General features: G+C 41.0%; 3 protein-coding genes and 1 long non-coding RNA gene across 4 annotated transcripts; 2 read left to right on the top strand and 2 right to left on the bottom strand.

Annotated features, from left to right (window-relative positions):
• Nucleotides 1-9,012: 9,012 nt before the first annotated feature.
• LOC141615252 (uncharacterized) lies at nt 9,013-11,298 on the bottom strand. Its single transcript, XM_074433688.1, has 3 exons — nt 11,235-11,298; nt 9,402-9,702; nt 9,013-9,310 (listed from the first exon to the last, which is right to left on the bottom strand). The coding sequence occupies exons 2-3, from the start codon at nt 9,693-9,695 to the stop codon at nt 9,122-9,124; spliced, it is 483 nt and encodes a 160-aa protein (XP_074289789.1). The 5' UTR covers nt 9,696-9,702; nt 11,235-11,298; the 3' UTR covers nt 9,013-9,121.
• A 477-nt stretch (nt 11,299-11,775) lies between these two features.
• On the top strand, nt 11,776-13,663 carry LOC141612197 (gamma-soluble NSF attachment protein). Its single transcript, XM_074430919.1, has 2 exons — nt 11,776-11,955; nt 12,397-13,663. Exon 2 carries the CDS (start codon nt 12,451-12,453, stop codon nt 13,339-13,341), a length of 891 nt encoding a protein of 296 aa, XP_074287020.1. The 5' UTR covers nt 11,776-11,955; nt 12,397-12,450; the 3' UTR covers nt 13,342-13,663.
• A 1,857-nt stretch (nt 13,664-15,520) lies between these two features.
• Nucleotides 15,521-18,473, top strand: LOC141612199 (uncharacterized). The gene is made up of 3 exons (XR_012529013.1): nt 15,521-16,551; nt 16,787-17,099; nt 17,221-18,473. It is a non-coding gene; the product is annotated as an uncharacterized LOC141612199 (long non-coding RNA).
• An 875-nt stretch (nt 18,474-19,348) lies between these two features.
• Nucleotides 19,349-23,323, bottom strand: LOC141612198 (uncharacterized). The gene is made up of 3 exons (XM_074430920.1): nt 22,890-23,323; nt 21,401-21,492; nt 19,349-20,111 (listed from the first exon to the last, which is right to left on the bottom strand). Exons 1-3 carry the CDS (start codon nt 23,037-23,039, stop codon nt 19,709-19,711), a joined length of 645 nt encoding a protein of 214 aa, XP_074287021.1. The 5' UTR covers nt 23,040-23,323; the 3' UTR covers nt 19,349-19,708.
• Between the last annotated feature and the right edge of the window lie 2,328 nt (nt 23,324-25,651).

The raw sequence follows: 25,651 nt of genomic DNA, 5'->3' as shown, positions 1-25,651 counted from the left end.
AATTGGGCGCCTCCTCTGCTTCCGCCTTGGCCACGGTCGAGGCGGTCTTAGAGTGCGTTCTCACCGTGCAACGCTTCGAGGCGTTTTGATCGCTTTGCGAGTATCAACTGCGCTGGTCGTGACCGTCGAGGTGTTTATTTCCTGAGTGTGATTGCCATTCTTGCCGGTGTGACGGTGTCAGCCGGCGAGTGCTCCATGTTACTGACTGCCGCTCTTGTCGGTGTGACAGTGTGAGCCGGCGTTTACTTCTTGATACTGACTGCCGCTCTTGTCGGTATGACAGTGTGAGCCGGCGTCTATTTCTTGATACTGACTGCCGCTCTTGTCGGTATGACAGGGTGAGCCGGCGTCTGTTTCTTGATAGCGTGGTACGTGGCGTCTACCACTTGGAGTGACTGCGACGGCGCTGTATTTCTTCATAGCGACTGCCGCTCTTGTCGGTGTGACAGTGCGGCGGCGTCTGTTTCTTGATAGCGTGTTACGTGGCGTCTACCACTTGGAGTGACTGCGACGGCGTCTACCTCTTGGGGTGACTGCCGTGGCGTCTACTACTTGGGGTGACTGCGACAGCATGTTGTATTTCTTCATAGCGGCTGCCGCTCTTGTCGGTGTGACGGTGCGAGCCGCGTCTGTTTCTTGATAGCGTGTTACGTGACGTCTACCACTTGGAGTGGCTGCGACGGCGTCTACCTCTTGGGGTGACTGCCGTGGCGTCTACTACTTGGGGTGGCTGCGACGGCAATTTGTATTTCTTCATAGTTTGCCGCTCTTGTCGGTGTGACGGTGTGAGCCGCGTCATTTCTTGATAGCGTGTTACGTGGCGTCTACCACTTGGAGTGGCTGCGACGGCGTCTACCTCTTGGGGTGGCTAGCCGTGGCGTCTACTACTTGGGGTGCTGCGACGGCAGCTTTGTATTTCTTCATAGCGGCTGCCGCTCTTGTCGGTGTGACAAAGTGTGAGCGGCGTCTGTTTCTTGATAGCGTGTTACGTGGCGTCTACCACTTGGAGTGACTGCGACGGCGTCTACCTCTTGGGGTGACTGCCGTGGCGTCTACTACTTGGGGTGACTGCGACGGCGCTACATTTCTTCATAGCGACTGCCGCTCTTGTCGGTGTGACAGTGTGAGCCGGCGTCTACTTCTTGATAGCGTGTTACGTGGCGTCTACCACTTGGAGTGACTGCGACGGCGTCTACCTATTGGGGTTGCCGTGGCGTCTACTACTTGGGGTGATCTGACGGCAATGACGTATTTCTTCATAGCGACTACCGCTCTTGTCGGTGTGACAGTGTGAGCCGGCGTCTGTTTCTTGATAGCGTGTTACGTGGCGTCTACCACTTGGAGTGACTGCGACGGCGTCTACCTCTTGGGGTGACTGCCGTGGCGTCTACTACTTGGGGTGACTGCGCGGCAATTTGTATTTCTTCATAGCGACGCCGCTCTTGTCGGTGTGACAGTGTGAGCCGGCGTCTGTTTCTTGATACTGACTGCCGCTCTTGTCGGTATGACAGTGTGAGCCGGCGCCGGCTTCTTTCAAATAACTGATGGGAAAAATTTACTTTGATGGAAGGCTTGGATGGTTTTTCATTAGGTAAAAACATGCGTTGGGGTGTCCACAGCTATTTTGGACACCTCCGCCGCTACATAAATTTTCACGAGATTACCAATGCCCTAATGGCTCATCACAGGCACACCTTCCCAGTCAGCCACTAGTTGTATCCATGAGGTCGCCCTCCTGCTGTAAGGACGGACTTTTTCCTTTTTCGGACTTCTTCGCCTCTTTGAGGGATTGCATGTTGCATCCTCGGGCAGCTATCTGGACGTTGACCACCTCATCCTTCTCGTCTTTGGAGACGAGCTTATGCGCTTCCCCCCGGTCCGAGACATACATCAGTGTTAGGGCCCGGATGGACATCACTGCGTCGGCCTCGCTCAGGGTGACCCGGCCTATGAGAACGTTGTAGGCGGACGAGCCGTCGATGACCACGAACTCAGCTAGGACGTTTTTAGCCGCATTCTTTTCGCCGAACGTCACCGGAGTCGATTGATCCCGGCGGTACCAGGCCGGCCCCCAGAAGCCTGTATAGGGGTTGGTGCGGGGCTCAAGTCCTTGATCTTCGTGCCGAGGCCGAGAAAGCACTCTCTCGAACATGATGTTCGTGTATGCGCCCTGTGTCAATCGGGCACCTCTTGACCAGGTGGTTGGATATGTCCAAATTGACTACAAGCGGGTCATTTGTGAGGAGCGATGACCCCTTCGTAGTCCTTTCTTCCAATAGTCATATCGGGGATATTTGCAGAGGGGATCCCTGAGTTGGGCACAAAGTTGATGGCCTGATATAGCTCGTTCAGGTGTCGTTTGTGCCCATGAGCGGACCCTCCGTTTTCGTTGCCCCCGATGACAACATGAATCACTCCTATCCGCTCGAAGACGGACTTCTTATCTGAACTCGCGGCGTCGGTCTTTTGGCCTTTTGTAACGTACTTGCCGAGGCTTCCTTCCGGATCGGTTCCTCTATGGCATTCTTCGGATGGCGGCGATCGTTGGTTAAATGGCGGTGTGGCCGTGGTACTCACGATCTTGGCTCGTGTCACCGTCACTTTTTGGCTTGGGGTCTCTCCCACTTTCGGCCCTCGTTTTGCTCGGGCGAAGACCTCGGCGGCGATACGACGAGAGGGGTTTTATCACTATACCGCCTCTGGTGGTACGTTCCTGAATTCCACCCGGCGCCCGTCGAGTCCTGTTTCCGGTCGGATTTGTCCGACCGTGACCTATTATTCTCACGGCGTCTTTCATCGGACCGCGACCCGTTGTTGTCGCGGCGTCTTTCGTCCTGGCTGTCCTCCCGGCGACTCTTCTTTTCTGAGTGCTCGGCCTCGCTGGGATCTACCCAGGTCTTGTGATAGTCCTCCACCTTGATGGCTTGGTCGGCCAACTTCCTGGCGGCGTCCAAGCCCAGGCCTCCGCTCTTGATGAGCTCATTTTTTAAGGCTCCCCTTGGGAGGCCCTTCATCGCCGTCAAGGCCGCCGGCTCGGGATTAATTTCTCGAATCTGCTGGACCTTTCCATCAAACCTCTTCACATAGCTCCGGAGAGACTCGCCTCCCTCGTCTCGATAGTCAGGAGGTCAGATGTCTCTACGGCTCTTCTCTTGTTGCAGGAATACTGGGCTAGGAAAGCGTCCTTCAGGTCGGCGTAATAGTACACCGAGCCGTCGGGAAGCCCTTTGTACCAGCTCTGAGCCATCCCATGCAAAGTTGTTGGGAAAACTCGGCACCAGACCTCATCAGGCTGTTCCCATACCGACATGTAAGATTCGAAAGCCTCGGCGTGGTCGGCTGGATCACTATCTCCTTTATATGATATGGGTGGCAACTTGAGCTTAGTTGGCACCGGGACTTCTAGGACGTAGGCGTTGAGGGGCTGCCTGACCACGTGTCGAACGATACGCGGCGATCGGCTCCTCGCATCCCTAACCTGGCTCCTCCCCCCGTAGCGGGAGGGGCTCCTTCTTCGACTCGGACTTCTTCTCCAACTCTGCTGGGTCGGACTCCTCTGGCTCCTTTGGGGTAAGCCTCGTTCGTGCGGCGGGGACGCTGTCCTCCCATGAGTGCGGGAAGGACTTAGGTCTACCGCGTCCACTTTGGGCTCCCCCGGCGTCTTGACTGGGTCAGCTTCTCCTAGTGCTCCGTTCAAATTTCTCGGAGTCACGTTTAGGGCCCCTGGTCTCTGGACGGTTCCGCCGCTCTTGTCGGCGTGACGGTGTGAGCGGGCGTATCGATTAGGTCCAGGAGCATTTTCAGTTTCGATACGTCAACCACATATCCCATGACGGTGACTGGTTGGTTGGCGGCGGCGTGTCGGGTATCATTGGCATCCCGAACTCGGTTGGGTTACTCCAGGTGGAGGGCGCACGACTCGAGTTGTTGAAAGCATCATCTTGGTAGAACGCGGTTTCGTCGGTCACGACTGTGTCTTGTTGTTTCGACATTTTCTTAGCTTTTTGGGTGGGTTTTTGTTGTTTTTTTTTTGTTTGGGAATGAATGTGACTAGCTTCTAGTGTCTTTTCCCCACAGACGGCGCCAATTGTTCCGGGTGTAATTCCAGAGCAAATATCGTTACCACACGTGGCTTGTAGAATAATGTCTTGAGTTGAACCCTTCTTGCCTCTATTGTTCCTCTCGGCTTCTCCTGCAACAATGAACGAACTGAGGGCTTGGCTTTGTGCCAAGCGTACTCACTCCGACGCTCAAGTCAGTAAACTTAAAGGATTAAGTTGTGTTACTTGGCTAGGTATGTATTGTAGAGAGATAAAGAGGATATTACCAGATGAATAGTGTATTTAGGTTAAGTTGTGGGATCCTTTCCTCAATGAAGGTTGAGGAGTATTTATAGACTTTCACCTTTTGTCACGTAGTGGCCAAGTGGCCAAGTGGCTAGCAGGTGGAAAGACCGTTCTACCCTCGGCCGATGGACCTATGGCAGGCCGGCCGACGGGTCTTGGATATGAGTACGCGGATATGTCTCCCGGTGGCTAGGTGCCGGTCGGGACCAGTGTGACAGCCGATGGATTGCGTCGGCTAGGTGTCGATATGTTGACTTTCTTTGTGGATGTCTCTGACCTTGTTCGTTGGTTGACTTGGTCAACGGTTGCAGAATATGCCCCATCAATTATTATTATTATTATTATTATTATTATTATTATTATTATTATTATTATTATTATTATTATTATTATTATTATTATTATTATTATTATTATTATTATTATTATTATTATTATTATTATTATTATCCTTAGCAATAGTAAAGCTAATACGAGTAAAAATGTAAGCGGCTACCCGAGCCCCAACATCCTGAGATACCGAGAATTTCTGGATCCGCTTGAGCAAGGCAACAAAGATCCGAACTCAACTCCCAAGTGAAGAGAAAGAGAAAGGTAGGAAACCATAACCAGCTACCGCGCACAAATCCCCATACTTAGCACACTTTCGCCGAGCAAAGATCGCCGACAACCCGCCCGAAGCACAAAATCGCCAATCCGTCCCGAGTCGAGGTGAAGAACATGTCGGTCGACGCACACATCACGCCCCTGTCCCAAGAATAAAGCAATAAATCCGCAGGACGAAGAGAGCCACCATGCCCATCAACCAAACCGATATCAACCTCCTTCCCGCGAAATACGGATCTATAGCGAGATGTCGAAGAGAGTGTCCCGGACAAGGTTATGCCGATGTTTAACGCCCACAGTACCAAGAAACAGCGTGGTCCCCAAAAAACATCCCAAAGACAAAAAACCCGAGAGCAAGCGGGACATGGCCACGGATACCGAGAATAACGGAACACCTGGACGATACCCCAAAGACACTACGGTAAGTCCTCCGTTCATAGTCCGCCCTAACCCCGAGATAGGAACCGCACGTAACCAATCGAGGAGTGAGAACCGCCGAGATCGCCAAAGAGCGATCCGGCGAGGTGTCAAAAAAAAACAGACTACGAGGCGTAGCAACCGTCGTGAAATAAATATCTACCAATTTCTTCATAAGTTTGGGGCGCAATTTCACTAGGGTGACCTAATATATCGAACTCGTAGTCGCAGTAAACACTGTGCGGCATCATCAAAAGCGGGCCAGCAGCTACAACACGAGAAGGACCGAGGAGCTTAGCTCGCAAAACCAAACCAGACGCAAGCGGGACGCAATAAAAGCATAGAACAAAACATCTCCGGCCGCATAAACACCAAGGCCACCAAGATGAAAAGGGAATGTAGCAAGGCGCCACTGCCAATCCCCAAAACCTGGCCCTAACGCGGTGACAATACGTTCCAAGCTAGAACGCAGAGCAGCGTCAAAAGGAAGATGGACAGACCCAAAAACACTAGGGGAGCAAGTACGAAGAGAGAAGTAGAGCTTAGATATACCAGTACAAGCTCGAAGAAGAAGCAACTCACACTGCGGGTCCTCAATCCTCGCAACCAAGTCCATCAGCGCAATGGTCTTGGTTACTCTCGTCGCCACAATCTCACTGCTAAAACCAGGACAAGTACTGACAGGTCCTCCCAATACAGTAACACCACGCAAAGGCCGAGAAATAGAAGTGGGAAAAACCCCCGGAAGCCGGCTCCATGGATCCTCAACCGGCCAAAAGACCTCCGTCTTGGAGACATTTAGGTGTAAACCAAAACGAGGGCCATCCAACCTAATCAAGTCCAACACCTTCCCCACCTCCAAAGTATCTCCCACAATGGTGCCATCATCTAAGTACCATGCCTGCAAAGTGAGGTCAAAAGTGTCCCAGATCTTGCAAACCAAAGGATGCAAAACCAACGCGAAAAGCAAAGGCCCCAAAGGATCACCCTGCTGAACACCCTGACAAGACCACAAACAGTGCTCCCCATAAAAAAGGCGGGCCGGGCTGGAATAACAAAACTCCACCCAACGGGAGAGAGCCGGGCACCGACGACGGACCTCCTGAAGCATGGTCGAACGGTCAACAAGGTTGAACGATTCGGAAATCAACCAAAGCAACATAGAAAGCCCCACTGTTCCCCCGAGCCTCAATGAGCCGGTTCAAGGCATGCAAGATAGCCTCTCCTCCACCGGACACACCCACCCCGAACTGAAGCCCATCAAAATAAGAAGATAAGGACGGGCCAACCATAGAAGCACCAACCTTAGAGACAAGCCGTCTCCAGACCGTACCGACAGCAATAGGACGAAGTCCACCCCCCGGTTTAACGAGTGGTGTGAGAGGGGCGCTGGCAATGTACTCACCCAGAGGAAGAGGGCACCGACCCTCAAGAAAAAGATTGACCACCCTAGTAATAGAGGTGATCAAATCATCGGAGATAGCCACAGCAGCGCCACTCAAACAGTCCATAAGGTGCTGAGCACGAAAACCATCCCTCCCACAAGAAGTACCACGATTATTATTATTATTATTATCATCATCATCGTCGTCGTCGTCTGGTTCTTTGAAATATATATAAATAGACAGCATTGTGTAATAACGATATTTTTAGTTCAGAAATAGGAATCATGATAAAATAAAAATAAAAATTATTAATGTCAATACATCAAATGCTTGCAATTGTGAAAAATGTTTAGATTCAATGCAAATTCCAAAATGTAGTTATTCGGATCATCTACTTCCATATGTTCTTCTTCGTTGTCATTTTGCGACACTCCATCTTCATGCTCTTCGGGATTGTTATCTTTCCAAATAGCTTTAGCTATATCCATTCTCACTTTAGACATAAGGCTCATTCGATCTTTATCATCCAAATTTGTATCTGTTCTCCCAATAACTGCATCATGTTGTACAATTGGGATACCAAGCTTATGCATTCGTATGAAATTATGAAGTGTGAAATATGAAACGATAATTGACATCTGATACTTTGGTAACATCTGGGGCATAGTTTTCAGCACCTTCCACCTTTTCTTCAATTGACCAAACGCACATTCAACTTTCATTCTTAATGAAGAATGTCGGTAATTGAAATGTTCTAACATTCCTATAGGTGGTCCGTGCTTAAATTCCGGCAAATGGGATCTGACGTTGGGATCGCAAATAGGAGACAGATATCCAATAGTATTAAGATATCCGGAGTCCACCAAATAGTACTTACCTACAAAGTAAAATAAAAATTGCGTGAAAATCGCAAAATAATGAGCTATAAACAAATAAAGAAAATTAGTTAATACTTACCTTCAGGTGGATGAGGAAAAACATATTTTGAGGCAGTTAGAGAATCTCGCCATACTGTAAGATCATGGGCACTCCCTTCCCAACCCACGTTGATAAATGTAAAAATCCTATCAAATGAACAACAACCCAACACATTCCAGGTTTTACGACCATTGCGATTTCGAAATGGTGTACCAGTACGATCACTAATAACTGCTTCTATATGCGTTCCATCTATGGCACCAATAGCATCCTAAATAATAGTAGTAATAGAGATGTTAAAACTCAAAGACATAAGGTAGTAAAAAAATATAAAAAAATAGCTAAATGCACGAGGTACAATATTACCTTGAAATAAGGCCAATAAAGTGAGTTATTTTCTACCTCCGGAGGCACCTCAAGTAGATCGCGGTGTGGTCTAATGATATCATGTGACAATATAACCAAGGCATCCAACGCTTTTTTAAAATACACACATATTGTAGATATGGAATGCTTGAATTTATCAGCAACATCACGATAGGAAGAGCCTTTGGCCAATATGTATAAACAAATTCCTATTTGTTCGTCCACTTTTATATACTTACCATCAACTAACAAATTCCTTTCAATCATCAAATCTACAAGTTGTAGAAACATTACCCTATCAAGTCGTAGTTGTTCAAAACATGATGTAGCGTTTTCATTCAACAACCTGTGAATGTATTCAGCTCCACTTTCCCCTCTTTCTCTTCTAGGCCGCCTACTTGATGATGTTCGTTGTATACTAGCATCACTTGGTACAAGTGATCTTCGCAATTCTTCTAATGCAATAATTATAGATGCACGTCTAACATTATCCATTCTACACTAGAACAATTAAAACACAATTATATCAAGTTCAATTATTTTGATATTAAAGTTCAAATATCTTAACCACAAAGTTCAAACATATGAAAATGAAAAGTTCAAACACCTGAAAATGAAAGGTTCAAACACACAAACTTGAAACTACAAAGTACTTCTAAAACAAACTAGTAAAGGCGAGTGAACAAGGGATCTACGTCCATCACTCTTAGATAGATCCACTTTTGATTATCATTTTTAAGGGATAGGAATATCTTGGCACGTGTTTCATCACTTAAATATCTGACAACGGAGACAAAGTACGCGTCACCCGATTCTTCTGCAACTTTCATTCTAGTCAATTCATCACTAACCATCTCAGCTGTAGAAGGCTGCTTACTTGAAGAACCAACAGCAGTTCCGGACAATAGTGCGATAACTCTATCAAAACTAGTTTTCCTTCTCTTACGTTCTTCTGGACTAATGGGTTTTTCAACCTTTCGTTTACGTGAGGTTCCCACAAAAACTTTTTGGTCAACTAAAGTTGGTGGAGCTTTATGCTCATCATCAAACATGGTTTCTTTAAATTCATCATCACCTGAAACTTCATTGTCTTGATGTTTCATCATTAGTAAGATCCTCAATTTGCCTACTCAAGTAAGATGGCCCTTTTGCCATTGCCGGAGAAAAACAACCACCCACCCCATGCGCAAATTTTCCATCAAATAGTTTGCTCATTTCATCAATGTTAGCCAATTCTCCTCTGATTATTTTTAGCCCATACTTTGCATTCCGCTGTATAAAACAAATTATAACTTAAATTTAGATTTAACTAATAATATAGAAAATTGGAGGTAATTTTACGATGAGTTAATAATAATTTTACCTCTATGAATGCGTTATATCTCTCCAAAGACTTCTCATCTACAACAACTTTTTTAGTAATAGGATTGAATGATATGCCAGATAAACCTTGCAATTCCTCCCAACCCTTGTATCTTTCTTTCAAATCTGAATAATGATTTTGCACTTGTTTTCCAGTCACATTACATTCTTTTTGTGCATTAAATTTCTTGGCAATGTTTCCCCAATTAAATTTGCTAACTCCTCTGTTTTTCTCCTCATTTAGAATGTTGAGCAAAATTCTTGAATTTTCATCGGGCCAAGAAGTTCTTCCCATTGCGTTACTTTCAAATAAATCGACACAAATTCATTAAAATATTATCGATACGAAGATTATATATAAAAGGCATGGTTAAGAATGATCAAAAGTAACAACTACTTTGGTAAAACACATATGACAAACTCGTTTAAGATAAAAAAAATGGGAAATTCTATGATGTATCCCTATGTTTATTGAATTTCTATCGTGTACCCCTTCTTTTTCGAAATTCTCACAAATGCCCTTGAATTTTACCATTTCTCATAACCGTGACCAAAAGAGTAGCACAAGTTACTTTTGCCGTTAAAATCACAATTTAATTAGACCCATCTTCCCCAATTTAAACAAAAACCCAGATAAATCATTTAACTCAACCATTGTCATCTTCTTCACCCACCTTGTCCATGTTTTCATCATTCTTCACCTACTATTCTGAAATCTACACTCACTACCCTCAATACACAAATTCAACAACCCAATGAATCACTTAACTCAACCCCAGCAACCACATAGTTTTCGAGCTGCTCCATCCTACAACTTCTTCATAATCCGGGCTCAACTTCACAAATCAGTCCAATTGTAAAAGCCAAACACTTAATTGGAGCTTACGTCGGACATTATTGGCGTTTTTTGTGAATAATTTGTGGGATTAGAAAAGAATAATGTTGTTGTTCTGAGTTTTGAGACACTTGAAGAGAGAGGAAATTTTCAAAATAGTTGGAGTTTTGTGGTTTATTTCCGAATCAGATTAAAAAAAAATTGTGCAAATTGTTTTTTATTTAAAAAAAAGATATGAATTGCTAGTGAGCCATGTAAATGGTGGGTGAAAATGATGTATATAGTGGGTGATGAAGAACAGCTGTATGATGTTATTAAGATTGTGGGTGCAGAAAATAGAGATTGTGGAGTCCTCGCTTGAGAATTGGGGGTATTTGAACAAGGCGATCACATGTAGCAACTCCAAAATCACAAAACAACAGCAGTTACAAGAGACAGAGACAAGAGAGAGATCAATCATACACGCAATGTCCTTCTGACCCTGACCATGCACTACTGCTATTTCATTCAGCACAAATCTTTTCAAGATTGTTTACTAATTTTTCATAATTCAGAGAAGTTTTTTTCTCTACAATGTAGCTTATTATCAATTTCAACCGCTATTTTCGACAATTTTATCAAAAATTTTTCAATCAGTATATACTCAGGAATCAAGGATGATTTCTATGGCTTCCAGACGGGAATAAAAAGAGTACGACGTTATTGTCAAGCCGCCACTTTGATAAAATTGTCGTCTCACCGGAGTTTCTTGTATCTTCTAGTAAAGGAAATATACAGTATACTACAGAAAATAGTACAAAGACGAAATATACAGTATCTCGTCACAAACAAGACGCTTTATTTAGAAGAACACATATAGGAAACAACATAATATATAAAATCACTCTTAATATCACAATTGCAAAACAAAAGCAAGAAATAAAAACAAACTCATTAAAAAAAAATGTGAATTCATCAAGGCACAAAAGAATCAAAGGGTAATACAGAATTAGTGAATACCTTCAAAAGATTGGTTGTTGCGTCAAGGTAGGATTTTTTTTTATGAACAAGTTCTAAGGGGAAAGCAGGTTGAAGGCACAGTATTTGTTAAGAGAAATTTTTGGTTTATACGTAGGGTTTTTTTTTTAATTTTGGTTCGATTCGATTGGTCCATTAAGTTCGATTCGATTCGATTGATTCGATTCAGTCCATTAAGTTGATTCGATTCGATTCGATTCAATTCAGGTCCATTAAGTTAAGTTGATTCGATTCAGACGGATTGATCAAAAAATAATGGCCTAACTCATAAGGTTGGATGTAGCTGTCAGCCTGTCACTAACTCACAAGCGGGACTTATATATAGTTCGTCCAGTTAGTCTTGTTGAAGACGGGTCGGAGCAAGTGACGGGTAATGCCACTCACAAAATGAATAGAGGGACAAGGTGAGGCACCCCCATGTGCTTCCCTCTCTCCTCTATTTGGGTCATTTGTGAGAGAAAATGGTATCCATCACTCTAAAGTGACGGATATATGTCGTTTTCAATGAGATTTTGTGTAGTCCATATGACATACTCTTATCAATGTTATCGTCATTTCCTCGTTGGGTAGTCAAATAGATACACACAAGGGTCGTAGCTCAACTTGAATCTCGACTTCCTCCCTTTCATACTCGGCAATCACCACCGTGCGCGGTGGCCCTCACCATCCTTCGCCGCCAGTTAATCACTATCTTCGTCTTCAGGTGCGTTCTTCATCCACTCTCCCTTTTCTTCATTTCCTATAATTCCGACTTCTCAATTGTTTTTCGTATACCCAATTTTAGTATTCATCTACATGTGAAAACCTTTATTAAGAATCAAATTATTTCTAGGTTTCGTATTAAGGTTTATATTGATTTCGGAATTTTTGTTAGAATTCATTCCAATTAGGGTTTCAGATGATGATTCATGGCGGCCGACCCCAAATCATTTTGGGACTAAGGCTCTGATGATGATGATGATGTTGTTATGTGAAGTTTTAATTGTGTTTGATTGGAATTAATCACGTTGAGGATAGATTCCTATTAGTAGGACAAAAGTCGAAAATACGGAGGCTATGAGGCGAGCTAGAACTTACGTGTAGGAGAGGGTATTTGAATACTCAAGAGGTTTAATTGCGATTTATCCGAATGTTGTCCCTGCAGAAAACAGTAAGGTCATAAGGAAACTCGGAACTGTTTGGCTTGAGCAATTCAGCTATGGCAGGTTCAGATCCAGAAAAGATGATGGCTAAGGCCGACAAGATGACTAAGCTAAGTTTCACTAGATGGAACGCTGATTGGAGAAATGCATCTGTTTTATATGAACAAGCAGCTGTAGCATTCCGACTTGCTAAAAATTATGAGAAAGCAAAACTCGCTTTTGAAAAAGCATCCAAGGGACAAGAAATGCTTGACTCTCCCTGGGATGCTGCCAAACACATGGAATCTGCTGCTACTATGGCAAAAGAACAAGGACTCTGGACCGAGGTCTCGGAATTCTACAAAAGTGCCTCGCACTACTATATTGCGTGTGGAAGGTCTCAGCCTGCTTCTGATGCACTTGCTAAAGGCGCTCGTGCGCTAGCTGACTCATTGCCGGAGGAAGCTATTGCTTTATACGTAAATTCATGTGATATTCTTGAAGAGGATGGAAAAGAGCAAATGGCCTTTGATTTATACCGAGAGGCCGCTTCCATTTATGTTAAACTTGAGAAATATGAAGATGCTGCTGCTATCTTACTTAGGTGGGGCCTAGCAGCGGATAAGTGCGATGCGAAAAATAGCCAATGCAAAGCCTATTTAAGTGCCATTATTGTCTACCTCTTTGCTCATGATTTTAAGCAAGCCGAGAAATGCTACAATGATTGCTGCCAAACTGATGCTTTTATTGGTAGTGATCAGTTCAGAGCTGCTACTAAACTTCTTTCGGCCTATCGAGAAGGGGATGTTGAGGAAATCAAACGTCTGACTCAATCCGGGGCTATAAAACATTTGGATAATGTGATAATCAAGCTTGCTATGAAACTACCTACTGGTGAATTGGAGGCATTCAAAGCCGAAGCAACTGAGGAATTTGGAGATGACCTTGATGAAGATAACCTCACTTAATGTCCCTCACTAATGAAGTCAGAAGTCGCTTGTGTGATTGTGTTAAGGGCTTATAGACTCGGAAATTGTTCAACATGGAAAAGAGTTAAATGCTAAAACTTCGATTTGTGAAGGCTGTGTCCTGTCGTGTAAGTGTGATTTGTTGTGAATTTTTGGTTGGGTTCTTATTCAACTAGGCTTTGGTGAAATACAACCTTCTCTTAAACTTTGGAGATTTCTATGTAACCACAAGTGATATAATTGTGATGCATATTTCTAAATTGTTGTTATCATTGTATAAATATTGTTTTCGGTCATGTTCTTATACCTGTTGCAAAATAAATGCTGTTAATGCTGCTCGAAATCTACACATCTTCAAAAGAGAGAAGTCCCCTTATTGTTCATAAAAACAGTAGAATGTGTGCCTCTCACGTGGAGTACCGAGCCCTATGTCCTCTATTTCACCATTTCACCTCAGTAACATCCATTTTCCCCCATTTCTCCACACTCTCAGCCAAAACATTGTCCGACCTCCACTGTTTTCGCAGTGTCACATACTCCCTCACTCAGTGAAGCATCTTCCCCATAATATTCATGGTATTTTCATTCTCTGCTCAGTTGTGGGCACCACTCAGCGAGACTTTGACTCTGGTGAGTGACCTCTCTCCTTTTTCCTCAAAGCTTTGGTTCTTTCATAGTTTCATGTATCCCCTATTCCGTTCAGTACTGATGGGGTCCTCTCCTCTTTGTCGTTGTAGCGTGAGTTTGGGTGGACTACTCGGAATCCTGTTCTGTTCAGTTTTACCTACTCCCCTTTCCACTTTCTCCTTTTCCCTCCACTTCAGTTGCTTATTCACAGGTGAGATGCCCTGTTGTTTCCTGTATTTTTTTTATGTGGCGGTACGGGTGAGGTTGCGCTGGTAGTTTTCAGGTGTTACGTTTTAATATTTTTCTATTTTCATCTAAGTTAGATAAAACAAGTTCTTTTGTTACTAATTTATATGAACATTTAAATGATCTCGCAATGAAACATTATACTTGGTGGAGTCAGAATTTGTATTTAGGTTAAAACTTAATTTGGTCTTGTAAACTAATTTGAGTTGATTGTAGGATAAATAAGTCTGATTCTTTTTAATCCTTCTCCATTTTCTCAGCTGGTTACCAAAACTCATTTAATTGGGTCAGGTGGTGGACCTGGTGGTGCACAGTGGATGCTAATATAATTCTGTAAGTGTGAAGGCTGTGGAAAAGAGTTAAATGTTAAAACTTCGATTTGTGAAGGCTGTGGCCTGTCTGTAAGTGTGTTTTTGTGAATTTTTAGTTGGGTTCTTATTCAACTAGACTTGGTGAAATACAACCTTCTCTTAAACTTTGGAGATTTCTATGTAAACACAAGTGATATAATCGTGATGCATATTTCTAAATTGTTGTGATCATTGTATGAATATTGTTTTCTGACGTGCTGTTATACCTGTTGCGCAATAAATGCTGTTGATGTTGCTTGAAATCTACGCATCTTAAAAAGAGAGAAGCTCCCTTACTGTTCATAAAAACAGTAGAATGTGTGCCTCTCACGACGAGTACAGAACCGGAGAACCCTATATCCTCTATTTCCCCACTTCACCTCAGTAAAGCCCTCCCCCATAACCATTTCCCCCCCATTTTTCCTTCATCTCAGCCAAAACATTGTCCGACCTCGGACCGTTTTTGCAGCGTCACGTCCTCCCTCACTCAGCGAAGCATCTTCCCCATTATATTTATGGCTATTTGCGCTTGGGTTTGTCTTTTCTTCCTTGTCCGATCTGTATTATTGAGATTTTCTTGAGTGTCTTGCTCAATTTTTATCCCTTAATTGACTTCATTAATGATTTTGGGATTTTGTTTTGCTTCTCTCTCATATTGTTGGTGTCCTCTGCTCAGTTGTTGGCTCCACTCAGCGAGACTTTGTACTCTGTTGAGTGGTGAGTGAGCTCTCTCCTTTTTCTTTAGAGCTTTGATTCCTTCATGTATCCCCTATTTCGTTCAGTACTGATGGTGTCCTCTCCTCTTTGTCGTCGTAGCGTCAGTTTGGGTGGACTACTCGGCTGCAATGCACTGTTGAATCCTGTTCTGTTCAGTTTTACCTACAGCCCTTTCCACTTTCTCCTTTTCTTATTCACAGGTGAGATGCCCTGTTTTTTTTTTTTTTTTTTTTTTTTTATGTGGCGGCACGGTTGAGGTAGCACTGGTAGTTTTCAGGTGTTATGTTTTAATATTTTTCTATTTTCATCTAAGTTAGAGAAAACAAGTTCTTTTGTTACTAATTCATATGAACATTTAAGTGATCTCGCTATGAAACATTATATACAGGTGGAGTCAGAATTTGTATTTAGCTTAAAACTTAATTCGGTCTCATAAACTCATTTGAGTTGATTGTAGGATAAAGAAGTCCGATTCTTTTTAATCCTTCTCCATTTTCTCAGCTGGTTACAAAACTCATTTAATTGGGTCAGGTGGTGGACCTGGTGGTGTAGAGTGGATGCTAATATAATTCTGTTTGCAAATAATGTTTGCGCTGGTAGTTTTCAGGTGTTATGTTTTAATGATGATTCATTGTCAACTGTCCCGGTCAGAGGTGGTCAATGTATCTCCAATATGTATAATTCAGTTTGATACTTGGGGGTTATGTGATTTTGCTTGAAGACTTGAAAACCTTATAAACAATACGTGCCTTCAATTGATGAAGAGGCTACTGGATTTGACAATATGGATTTATTTAACGAGATTGTGTTCAAACACGTCTGTTACATACTCTGCTGTATACCTTATTTACACACTATTTGTGTTCTAAGTTATCCGCTTTTTTCCGTCTCTCTACTTTTGTGGCTGGCCTCAGCCACTCTTTTGCTTTTCGGTTGATCTTATACTTTCGGTTCTAAGTTCCTTTTATCATTTCTTTCCTCCTACAGTCCTACTCATTTTACTTATTTATTTTATTTTTTTTATTTTTTTTTTGCGTTTTTTTGGTTGATTTTTATACTTGGGATTTTGGTAATTGAGTATTTTGAAGTTTGTAGTGGATTTTAATTGTAGGTGTAATTTAGGTAGGATTGTTCTTGTAATATTTGTATCTGCTATGATTTTTCTAATGCTTTGGATTCGGACGACCATTGAGCATTTGTCAGCAACACCTGACACCTTATTTGTTGTTCTCAGCTACCTTCCCAGTAGTCGAGCCGTCATCTGTGAGTGGTAAGTCTGGCATGTTCCAAATTCGTCTTCAGTTTTTTATACAGTGCAAGTGCAAGTGCAAGTACATGGATATACTCATTAAAGTTAGCTCTGTAATTCGTTAATCCCATTTTTGTAAGTATTCCCCATGTAATTATGGGATTAAATAACTAATGGGTTGGTCTCACATTTAAGACCGTCTCAAATAATTTTTTGTGCGCGCGTATCTAAGACTATCTCATTTTAATTGCTGAAGGAGGAGTGACGCCAGTCTATATGATCTATAGATTTATATGATAAAGAGAGAGGACGACTGAAGCCTTGCTACTCTTTTCAAGTACTCTCCTGAGTTGTTCCGACAGTTTCAGTTGTCCTTCTCAAACCCTGTCAGCAAATGACCGAGGATAGGATCCAAACATTGGAGAAGAAATGGGCTGAACTTCAAGAAATCGGAGTCAACTTCTCCAGGTTCATATTTCATTCACATACCGTGTTAGTGTCTCACTGATACACCAAACTAGAAACTCTTCAATTGGGAAGCTCTGCCTTGAGATCGTCACACTATAATGGTTAAGACCTACTCCTTTTTAAAATAAATGTGTGTTTTTATTTAAGATTTCAAATTTTGTACAAACAGCAGTAGTTTATCTCAAGAACTCATGTTTACTATTGGAACTTTTGATCACACAGTCAGAAAGGTTTCACTGCAATCGCCCACGAATATATGTGTCATGCAATGTGGATAATATGGAAGTGTTGCTATTTCCAACCTTTGCTGGCTTTGTGAAAACGATATTTTGCAGCTCAGAGAGAAAAGCTTCATAGCTTAATACAACAACAACTCGTAGCAAAAGAGGTCAGTCTTCCTACAAAATAAGGGCAAAAACTACGAGTTCTGTATGCTGTCCCATTTATAATATCCCATCTTGTTTCTGCGGTCTGTTTTTTTGTTGTCGGATCATATATATTGGTGTACCATTTTCTAGTGTATACTCATGTTAGATTATCTATCCACCTTACAAAAAAAGTGGATAAGGAGTCGACTGTTCAAGTGAATAGTAATCGAGCGCAGCAGTTTGCCTATTCTCCCTCACAAACGAAGAATTTTGTGCTTGACTAAGCAATTGATACAACTGTTCAATCGGAGGATTGATAGGTTGTAAAAACGAGAATCTGTGGCGAATGGGGTGGAGAAATTCACCTAGGATTCAAGCTAAAATGATAATATGAAAATAGACATTAGAGAAGGAAGACGGTGGTCATAATGTTCATTCAACAATATTCTCAAGATGGGTTACATAACTTACATTAGGAGAGTATGTGAGCTTATATAGCTACTAGAGGGGTAAAAACTAAAGGGTCCTGATTTTCGCAGTACACATTTTACTCAACACAGTACATTATTGACAATTTTACCCCTCCCATTTCCCCTCTCATTTTCCCCCTCTAACCTCTCTATCATTTTTCTCTCTACTGTTAAAACATCAATTCATCTCAAAATTCACAAGGCAACTACTTAAGCGGCTATCGACATCGAGATAAGGGATAGCCGACTGCCGGATTGGTCGCCGCCGGTGGTTGTGCGTCGGGATAGTTTATGATGCGTCCTCATTGGTGCGTCGGCGGTGATGCATCGGGATAGGGGAGATGCGTCGATGGTGGTCGGTGCTGACATGGTGGTGGTCGGTGATGACATCGTGGTGGTGCGGTGTTGATGACGTGGCTGTGGTGATTATGCGGCGGTTGTGATGACGGGTGTGGGCGGCGGACGATGTACTACACAAAGTAATGTTTTGCATTTGCCTGTGTACTATTTACTACGTTTATTTTTTTATTTTTTTTTTAGTTTGTAATTAATAAGTAATACGGAGTATAAGATTAACGGATTAATTACCTGTTCGTCACTTAAATAATCGTTCATAATTGAAGAGTTTTAATGTTGTTGAATATGGTTAAGATTTCAATACTAGAGAGAAGAAGAGAGAATTAGGTTTACTGTGTTTTTTTGTGAAGGGCAAACAAATGGAAAGTGTGGTGTAAAAAGTACTATAATGAGTAAAATACGTACTGCGAAAATAAATTGCGTAGAATAAAGCGAAATTACTAAACTATCCTCCCACATATATTCGGTGTGTATCAGCAATCCTTATTTATTTTGCTTTCCCCTCATTTGCTTTCCTCTCTTCCAGTCTCTCACCTCCCTTCACCTTTGTTCTCTCTTTCAGTTATCCACCCACCGGTTCCTGTCTCGCTCCTTCTCTTACTCTCCCGTCTTTCTCCAGACTTCGCTTCAGTATGCTCTTTTCCTTACTACTATTACTACTGCTTTTTTTTTTAGCAGTCGTCATATCGTCATGAACTGCTACATATTTGAACATGGAACAATGATGAAGAAACCATTTGAATTGCACTTTAGAATGATGAGATCCATGAGAATGAGCGCGAAGTGTGTGAAAGCCATCGTCAAACCTCTCAACCACGGATACATATTTGCATCCATTGGGGTGGCCTGATCTAAATAAAAAGCTCGTTTTAAAAGTTTGAGGCGCGTCAAAATAATGAGGGTATGTGGCAACTCAAGTTGAGCCGAGTTCACCGATTGGCAAAACAAGGGCATAGGTAAGTAGGTAACCCTTAAATCACAGAATACAAACTCAGGGGCACAAAAACTTACTACTGCAAATTTAAACATAGGAATACACAAGTATTTCGACTGGCCTCGCACATACTCTGTACCCATACAACTTTTCTCGTACAATACTTGCTGCACCACTGGGCAGTGGCCCCTGCCCTTTTTCCTGTATTTACATGACCGATAGGGAATCAACTATGAAATACTCGTATTTGCATCAAATGACATGAGTGTTTCAGAAAATCATTCCTGAGAATTCTCAACCTATAAAAGCTTCAGAATCTAAAACAAAGACAAAAATATTGCCTCACTACTACAAATTTAAGAGCAAAACCGCAAGAATGAGCACAGATTTATTCATTTCTGTGAAGATCATTACAATTGCAAAATTAGGACATTGTAAACTTGCAACAAGTAGGGTAAACCAATGACCCAGATGGGCAATGTAGGATTCTCGGTTCGCGTCATTTATTTAAATTTCAGGTACTCAACTTCAAGATCAGAGATATCATTGGGAATTTAAAGGGTATATAACAAAACCAGTAATCATTCATCTTCACCCTTTTGCTGCTTAAAAAGTTGCATAAACCATCTTTTCCAAGCCGCATCTTCTTGTTGCTCGATCCATGATAAGAAACAGCTATCTAGCAAACAGAACAAGTTGACATACAGAAGTTGATACCTGACTGGTACATAACGGAAGTTGGCAACCTGGAGAATTGGCCATATGCCACCTTCCAAGGCTAGGGCTGGAATGAAATCTCTCTTCACATCTTCCTTGATTTGAGGCATGGCCTTCCCATTGGCAAAGCCCATGTATGTAAAGAAAACTAATAAATCCAAGGGCCCAAAAATGATTCCGTCAAGTGCAACTTTAGTACCAACAAACCGAAATGAATTCTGTTTCATTTTAAATCGTGACTTCAGGACACGGTCTAGACCTTCATACCTACAAAAGAGATGAATATTAGAGCTCATTACCACTATGAATTTCAATCAAAGCAGACATTCACACTCAAATTTTGCGTGTAATAAGTTCACATATGATTGTCCAATATTTCATTGAAGCCCAGTCGTGGAAACACAATATATTCAAGCTTATGAACTGATCCATAGCTTTGAATTAAGGTTTTCCACATCAGCTTTCATGTCATAGAATCCACAATGTTGGGAATGTATGATATATTCAAGATTTACTATGAAAATAAAACTTACTCCATTGGATTTCGTAGTACATTTACGAGTACATAAAAACTACTCCCTCTGTCCCGGTCATTTGTTTACCTTTGGTTTTGGCACAATTATTAAGGAAATGGGAGGGAGGGGACCACTTGTGGCTAGTGTTATTGAATGACAAGTGGGATCATTATGGATACGGATGATCAAAATACTCATAAAAACCATCCCGAATATAGAAAGGTAAACAAATGAATAAGACACCCTAAAATGGAAATGGTAAACAAATGACCGGGACGGAGGGAGTATTAAGTGTGTGCCTCTCCTGCCATGATTTTCATCCCACTGTCTAGTTTTCATCACTTATTCATGAGGAGTTCTGTGATCAACAGGTTATCTCTGCTCCCCATAACGGCACCAGATAAAGATATTACTTCCAAATTTTGGAGTGTCAAAATTAACATGGGGGCGAAATGCCAAATGGAAGGTCTAAAACATTAGTTAAAAAACTCGTTGCCATTTCTAGTATTTTGGTTTCCATATAACATGCAATCCAATGAAAATAGTCATAGGTAATGTTGCAGAATCTAGACTTTAGGCATCTACCATAAGAAGACAATGGTGCTAAATCTCAAATAAAATCTCAACCCACTCACAGATAAGCTTCTCTACCCTCGAGGCCTCGTCTTTACCACCAAGGTAGTCGAGCAGGTAAATGTTACTCTAACCAAACGAGCTTCTATCAATGTACGATTTCGGAGTACAAGTTGACAACTTGGAATAAAAAAGATAAAGTGGTGTCTGTGATAGCCAGCAAAACATGCCCTTAGATTGGACAGTAGATTCAAGCAAGTTTAATCCTATAAATCTATAATATTACCAGGAAAATAATTTTTTGTTGGGATTTAGGATTAAATCTACAAAACCACACCCACATTCATATGAAGATGACAGCCCAAAATACATAACTCCATTACACTAGATTAGTGTGTTATGTAAAGGAAAAAGGTACACGAATGCGGGCTTGAAGGGGAACAGATGAAAGAGAGATAATGGACCAACCAGAAGTGGCCAACTGGTCCAACAAATGCAAAGCCAAAAAAGCTTGTTGCAGCAACTCTTTTCCAGTTGATCTTTAATTCTTTGTCCTTCTCCTATTAAACACAGAGGTTATGATATGATTCAATTTTACCATAAAAACAAATTAGAAATTGTAGGTTGGTTCTTCAATTTTAATTCACACACATGATGGCAAAGGCAAACCAGATATAGGTTCCACCTAATAGTCAGTAGACATCAGTTCGATTTTCAACAAGAAAATTTCTCAAGATTCAACAAGCAGAACAACATGTAAAATAAATAAACAAAAGCATTGATGGGGTTCGATGAATGACATCAAGTAGAGGGTAAAACCTGAATCCAAAAACACCAAGACCGAAGGCTGCAATTGACAACAGCTTCGAAAGGTAGCTTTTACAACAAGTAACAATGAAGAGTAGGGAAGAAATGGTAGATACTAAACAAAGAAAATGTCGCAAAGCTCTGGTCCTTCTTAAAGTGGTCGATTTTATCCAATATTAGACCTTCGTAACAATTCCTACATTTAGTTTCACAGCGGAGATACATGAAAACCACTCACGGCAATGTTTTTCCATGTTTCCTAACCATAAAGAAGTTACAAACTTTGCCAAGAGAAAATATATACTCCACAATGAAAACTGAAAATACAACTCATATTCCAGACAATTCCACAGTTGTTAGGCAATACATCTCCCATTTTCCAATCTTTTTCTCTTTGCCTGGTTAGAAAGATACTGTATGAAATTTGCTTATGAGACAAAGCTATACTATATGCCCACATAATAACAAACTATCCCATTGTTTAAAACAGCTCGAAACCCCAAATAGAGCTAAATAATTGAATTTGAAAAGCTTCAAAAATGTTGAAAGACCGAAATCCTTCAATAACTTTATACAAGAGGACCGAATATTTCACCATATCAATGCAAGACCGAATTGCTTGGGAAAAAACTGATGAAAGCAACATTTGCATTAAGTATCAATTGAAAAGATCAAAGCTTTTCCCACAAAAGGGAAAAACAGATCAAAGCTTTTATGCCGCCGCATCAGATGTATACACATCTAAAATCAGTCTTAAATCTCAGTTTCTGTTGCGATCGTAGTATCACGTGTAACTGGCTAATTTACCTAAATGCTGTCAATACACTCAATATCGCCTGAGAACGAGGTAAACCCCAAAACCTTTATAACTCGAACGAGCATCACTGTATCAGTGTTATGTCTAAAATGGTTTTGGAATACCCCATCAATTGAATTCACAATTACAAACTATGTTCAACACATTTCATCAATTCCACTACATAAAATGTCACTCAAAACCCTAACAAAAACAGGTTTCAGTTCTAACACCGACTGAAAGATCAAGAAATGCCCATAAATGGACTCAAAAACAGCAATATATAAACACAATTCCATCACATAAAACAACAAAAATACAATTAAGAAAAAAAAAAGAGGGAAAGAAGCTGACAGAAAGACGAAGGTGTTTATGGGAAGAAGAGAAAGTGATGGTCTGAGCAGCAATATCACCAATTCCCCAAAGTACACCTGAACTAATCATTTGAGTTTTAACTGGGTGTACTGCTAAACAACTTTGGTACCATCTCCATAACCCTAACATTTTTTGAGATACCCAGAAATTGAAATCAAGAGATCTGAGTGAAATCTAGGTGGGTGTCTTGTATTTTGTTCAATTAATAAGTAATTTGGGGAAAATCACCCAGATGAAGTGATGTTGTCAAAGTGTTTTTGTTGGTGTAAAGTTGTTTCTTGAATTTTGGGATGAAATGTTTCGGCCGGCAATGGGGATGGCCGGATGGGGTAGGAATGTAGGATGCAATGTTATTACTTTGAGTACCTGAGTGATTGAGTGAACCCAAAAAAGTAGACACGTATTTTTTCACGGCTTTTACGCTTTTATATACATCTTTTATAATTTTTTCATTGTTATTTTTTCATTTCTTCACCTAATTGATTTTTTCTCCTTCCTTTATCTCCCTTCACCAAGAACACAACCCATGTTCAGCACCCTTACTCTAATCAATATAATCACCGAAGTTGTTCCGACCGACCCCACTAAAAAGTGAAATTAAAAGAAAAACGAAATAAAAGAACGGCATAATGAATTGAAGGTTGGTTGAATGATCCCTAATACAAAGTATTGCATACGATGTACGAATGATGGATGAATTAATGGCCTATGAGCCTTGTGAGTAAAACATTCGTGTGAAAAAGGATAACATGATTAGGTTTTGCAGATAGCTAGTCAAGGCAATCTCGCATCTGTCTCGACACAAATTACGGAGTACTATTCAATTCAAATCAAAAGCAGCAAACTCATAACCACGGCACACCACCTAGAACCACCGTCTACAGGTCAAACCACCATGCCTTCATAGATAACAATTGATAGATATGTAAACAATTAATTTCACTAATTAACAATCTTTAATAATTTCAAGAAAACATATTAATAATTGTTATCAACAAAAAATACTTCATTGATTGAAGATTAAAGGGTATGATATGGAAAATTTATGAAAAAGTGCATGTGAAAAAGTAAAGTCCGTATGTGAAAAAGTAATTTCGAAAAATAAAATAAAAATAAAAAATAAAAAAATTGGTTAAACAATTCCCCTCTTCTAGATTTGATTCTTTGAAGTAGAGCTGGTCATAAGCCGGTTCGGGTTGACCTTAAAAACGACCCATTTGCATCAGGCTAAAGCGGGCTTTTTGGGCTTTGTGGCCAAGTTTATCAAGTGAGAACAATCGACATATCATTACGATGATGCATCAGATAATTAAGAGGGTGTTTATTTCATGTGTGGGTATGAGTTTGGAATTATGAATCAGGAATTATGAATCATATCTGAGTGGTATTGGGTTGGAACTTGATACAGCATACCTTTTGTTTGTTTCAATTCTGGGTGGTATGAGGTTAGAAATTAATCAAACCTAAAAAATATTCAAAACACAATATTTTCCATAATAAATTTTAATACTATTAAATCATGTATATAAAATTTAATCAATTAAATATTAAAGTTTTTTTTACAATATGACATGATTGTTTTTGTAATACCAAACCACCCCCAACCCAACAAACACCCCCCCCACCCCATGAGAAACTCATATCTTATAGGTTTGAGGTATGGGTATGCAACCTTTATTTTCGTCAAACAAACAAATGGTATGAATGTTTATTCCAACCACATACCTCATATTTATATTAGGTGAACCAAACACTCCCTAATTAATTATCATCATGAATTATCTAAAGTAATGTAGCACGAAAATAGGAAACGATATCACAATGAAGCACAAATCCTCATTATAGACGGGAGATATCCGTCTATAGTTATAGACGGGCCAAATATCCATCCATTTTAAGCATAAAACAAGTAACAAGTTGCATGATGAGGCCCAAAAATATCACAACTTTAAGCATATTTGACCCGTCTTTTACTTTTATATCTATCTATAGTGAGACTAATTGACAATGAAGAGCGGAGGAAGATGGAATCTCAGTAGTGGAGTACATGTAGTTAATATTGTAACAAGTTATTCAATACGGTAGATAGCGTATTTCTTAAACAAGAAAAAAGTCGTATTGCGATCTAAGTACTATCGGTCATTATATTCTAAGTGTGTTTGATAAATAACAGATTGGTAAAATTTCAGTATATTTAAGACTTTTATTATGTTTGACTTAACAATCTACTAAATTACGTGTTTGATAAATGAGATATTGAAACATAGATTGAGCTCAAATCTACTATTTTTCAATATATTATTACCACCAACATGTTCATTTTAGTAGATTGTATAAAATGAATCTGTTTACAATTTACACATGGATACAACAACCAATTAACCTAAACCCGCTTATTACCAAACACTTATACTAAATCTGCTAATCGTAACTAGTCAAACATGCTAATCGAATCTGTCATTTGTAATCTGCTTGACCATTCTGCTTCTTCTAATTATAATCTGCTGATTATCAAACAAGGCCTCTGTCTTACTGCCTTTAATTTAGGTAAAGTTACTTTAATTTGGGTACTGGTTGTTAGTTACTTCATGTTTGGTTCTCTACACTTTTTCGGGCCAAAAACGGGCCTACAGCTTGGCCCATACCCCGGCCCTAATTGTATATCGGTCCGTTGTTGGGACGAGTCACAAGTAGGGGTGATTTGAAAAACCGGATATCTGATACGGTTTTGAAAACCGTAT

This window comes from Silene latifolia, chromosome 11 (assembly GCF_048544455.1).
Source record: "Silene latifolia isolate original U9 population chromosome 11, ASM4854445v1, whole genome shotgun sequence".
Classification (NCBI taxonomy): domain Eukaryota; kingdom Viridiplantae; phylum Streptophyta; class Magnoliopsida; order Caryophyllales; family Caryophyllaceae; genus Silene; species Silene latifolia.
The sequence above is the reverse complement of the archived record's forward strand: the minus strand, read 5'-3'. Positions and strand labels throughout refer to the sequence as shown.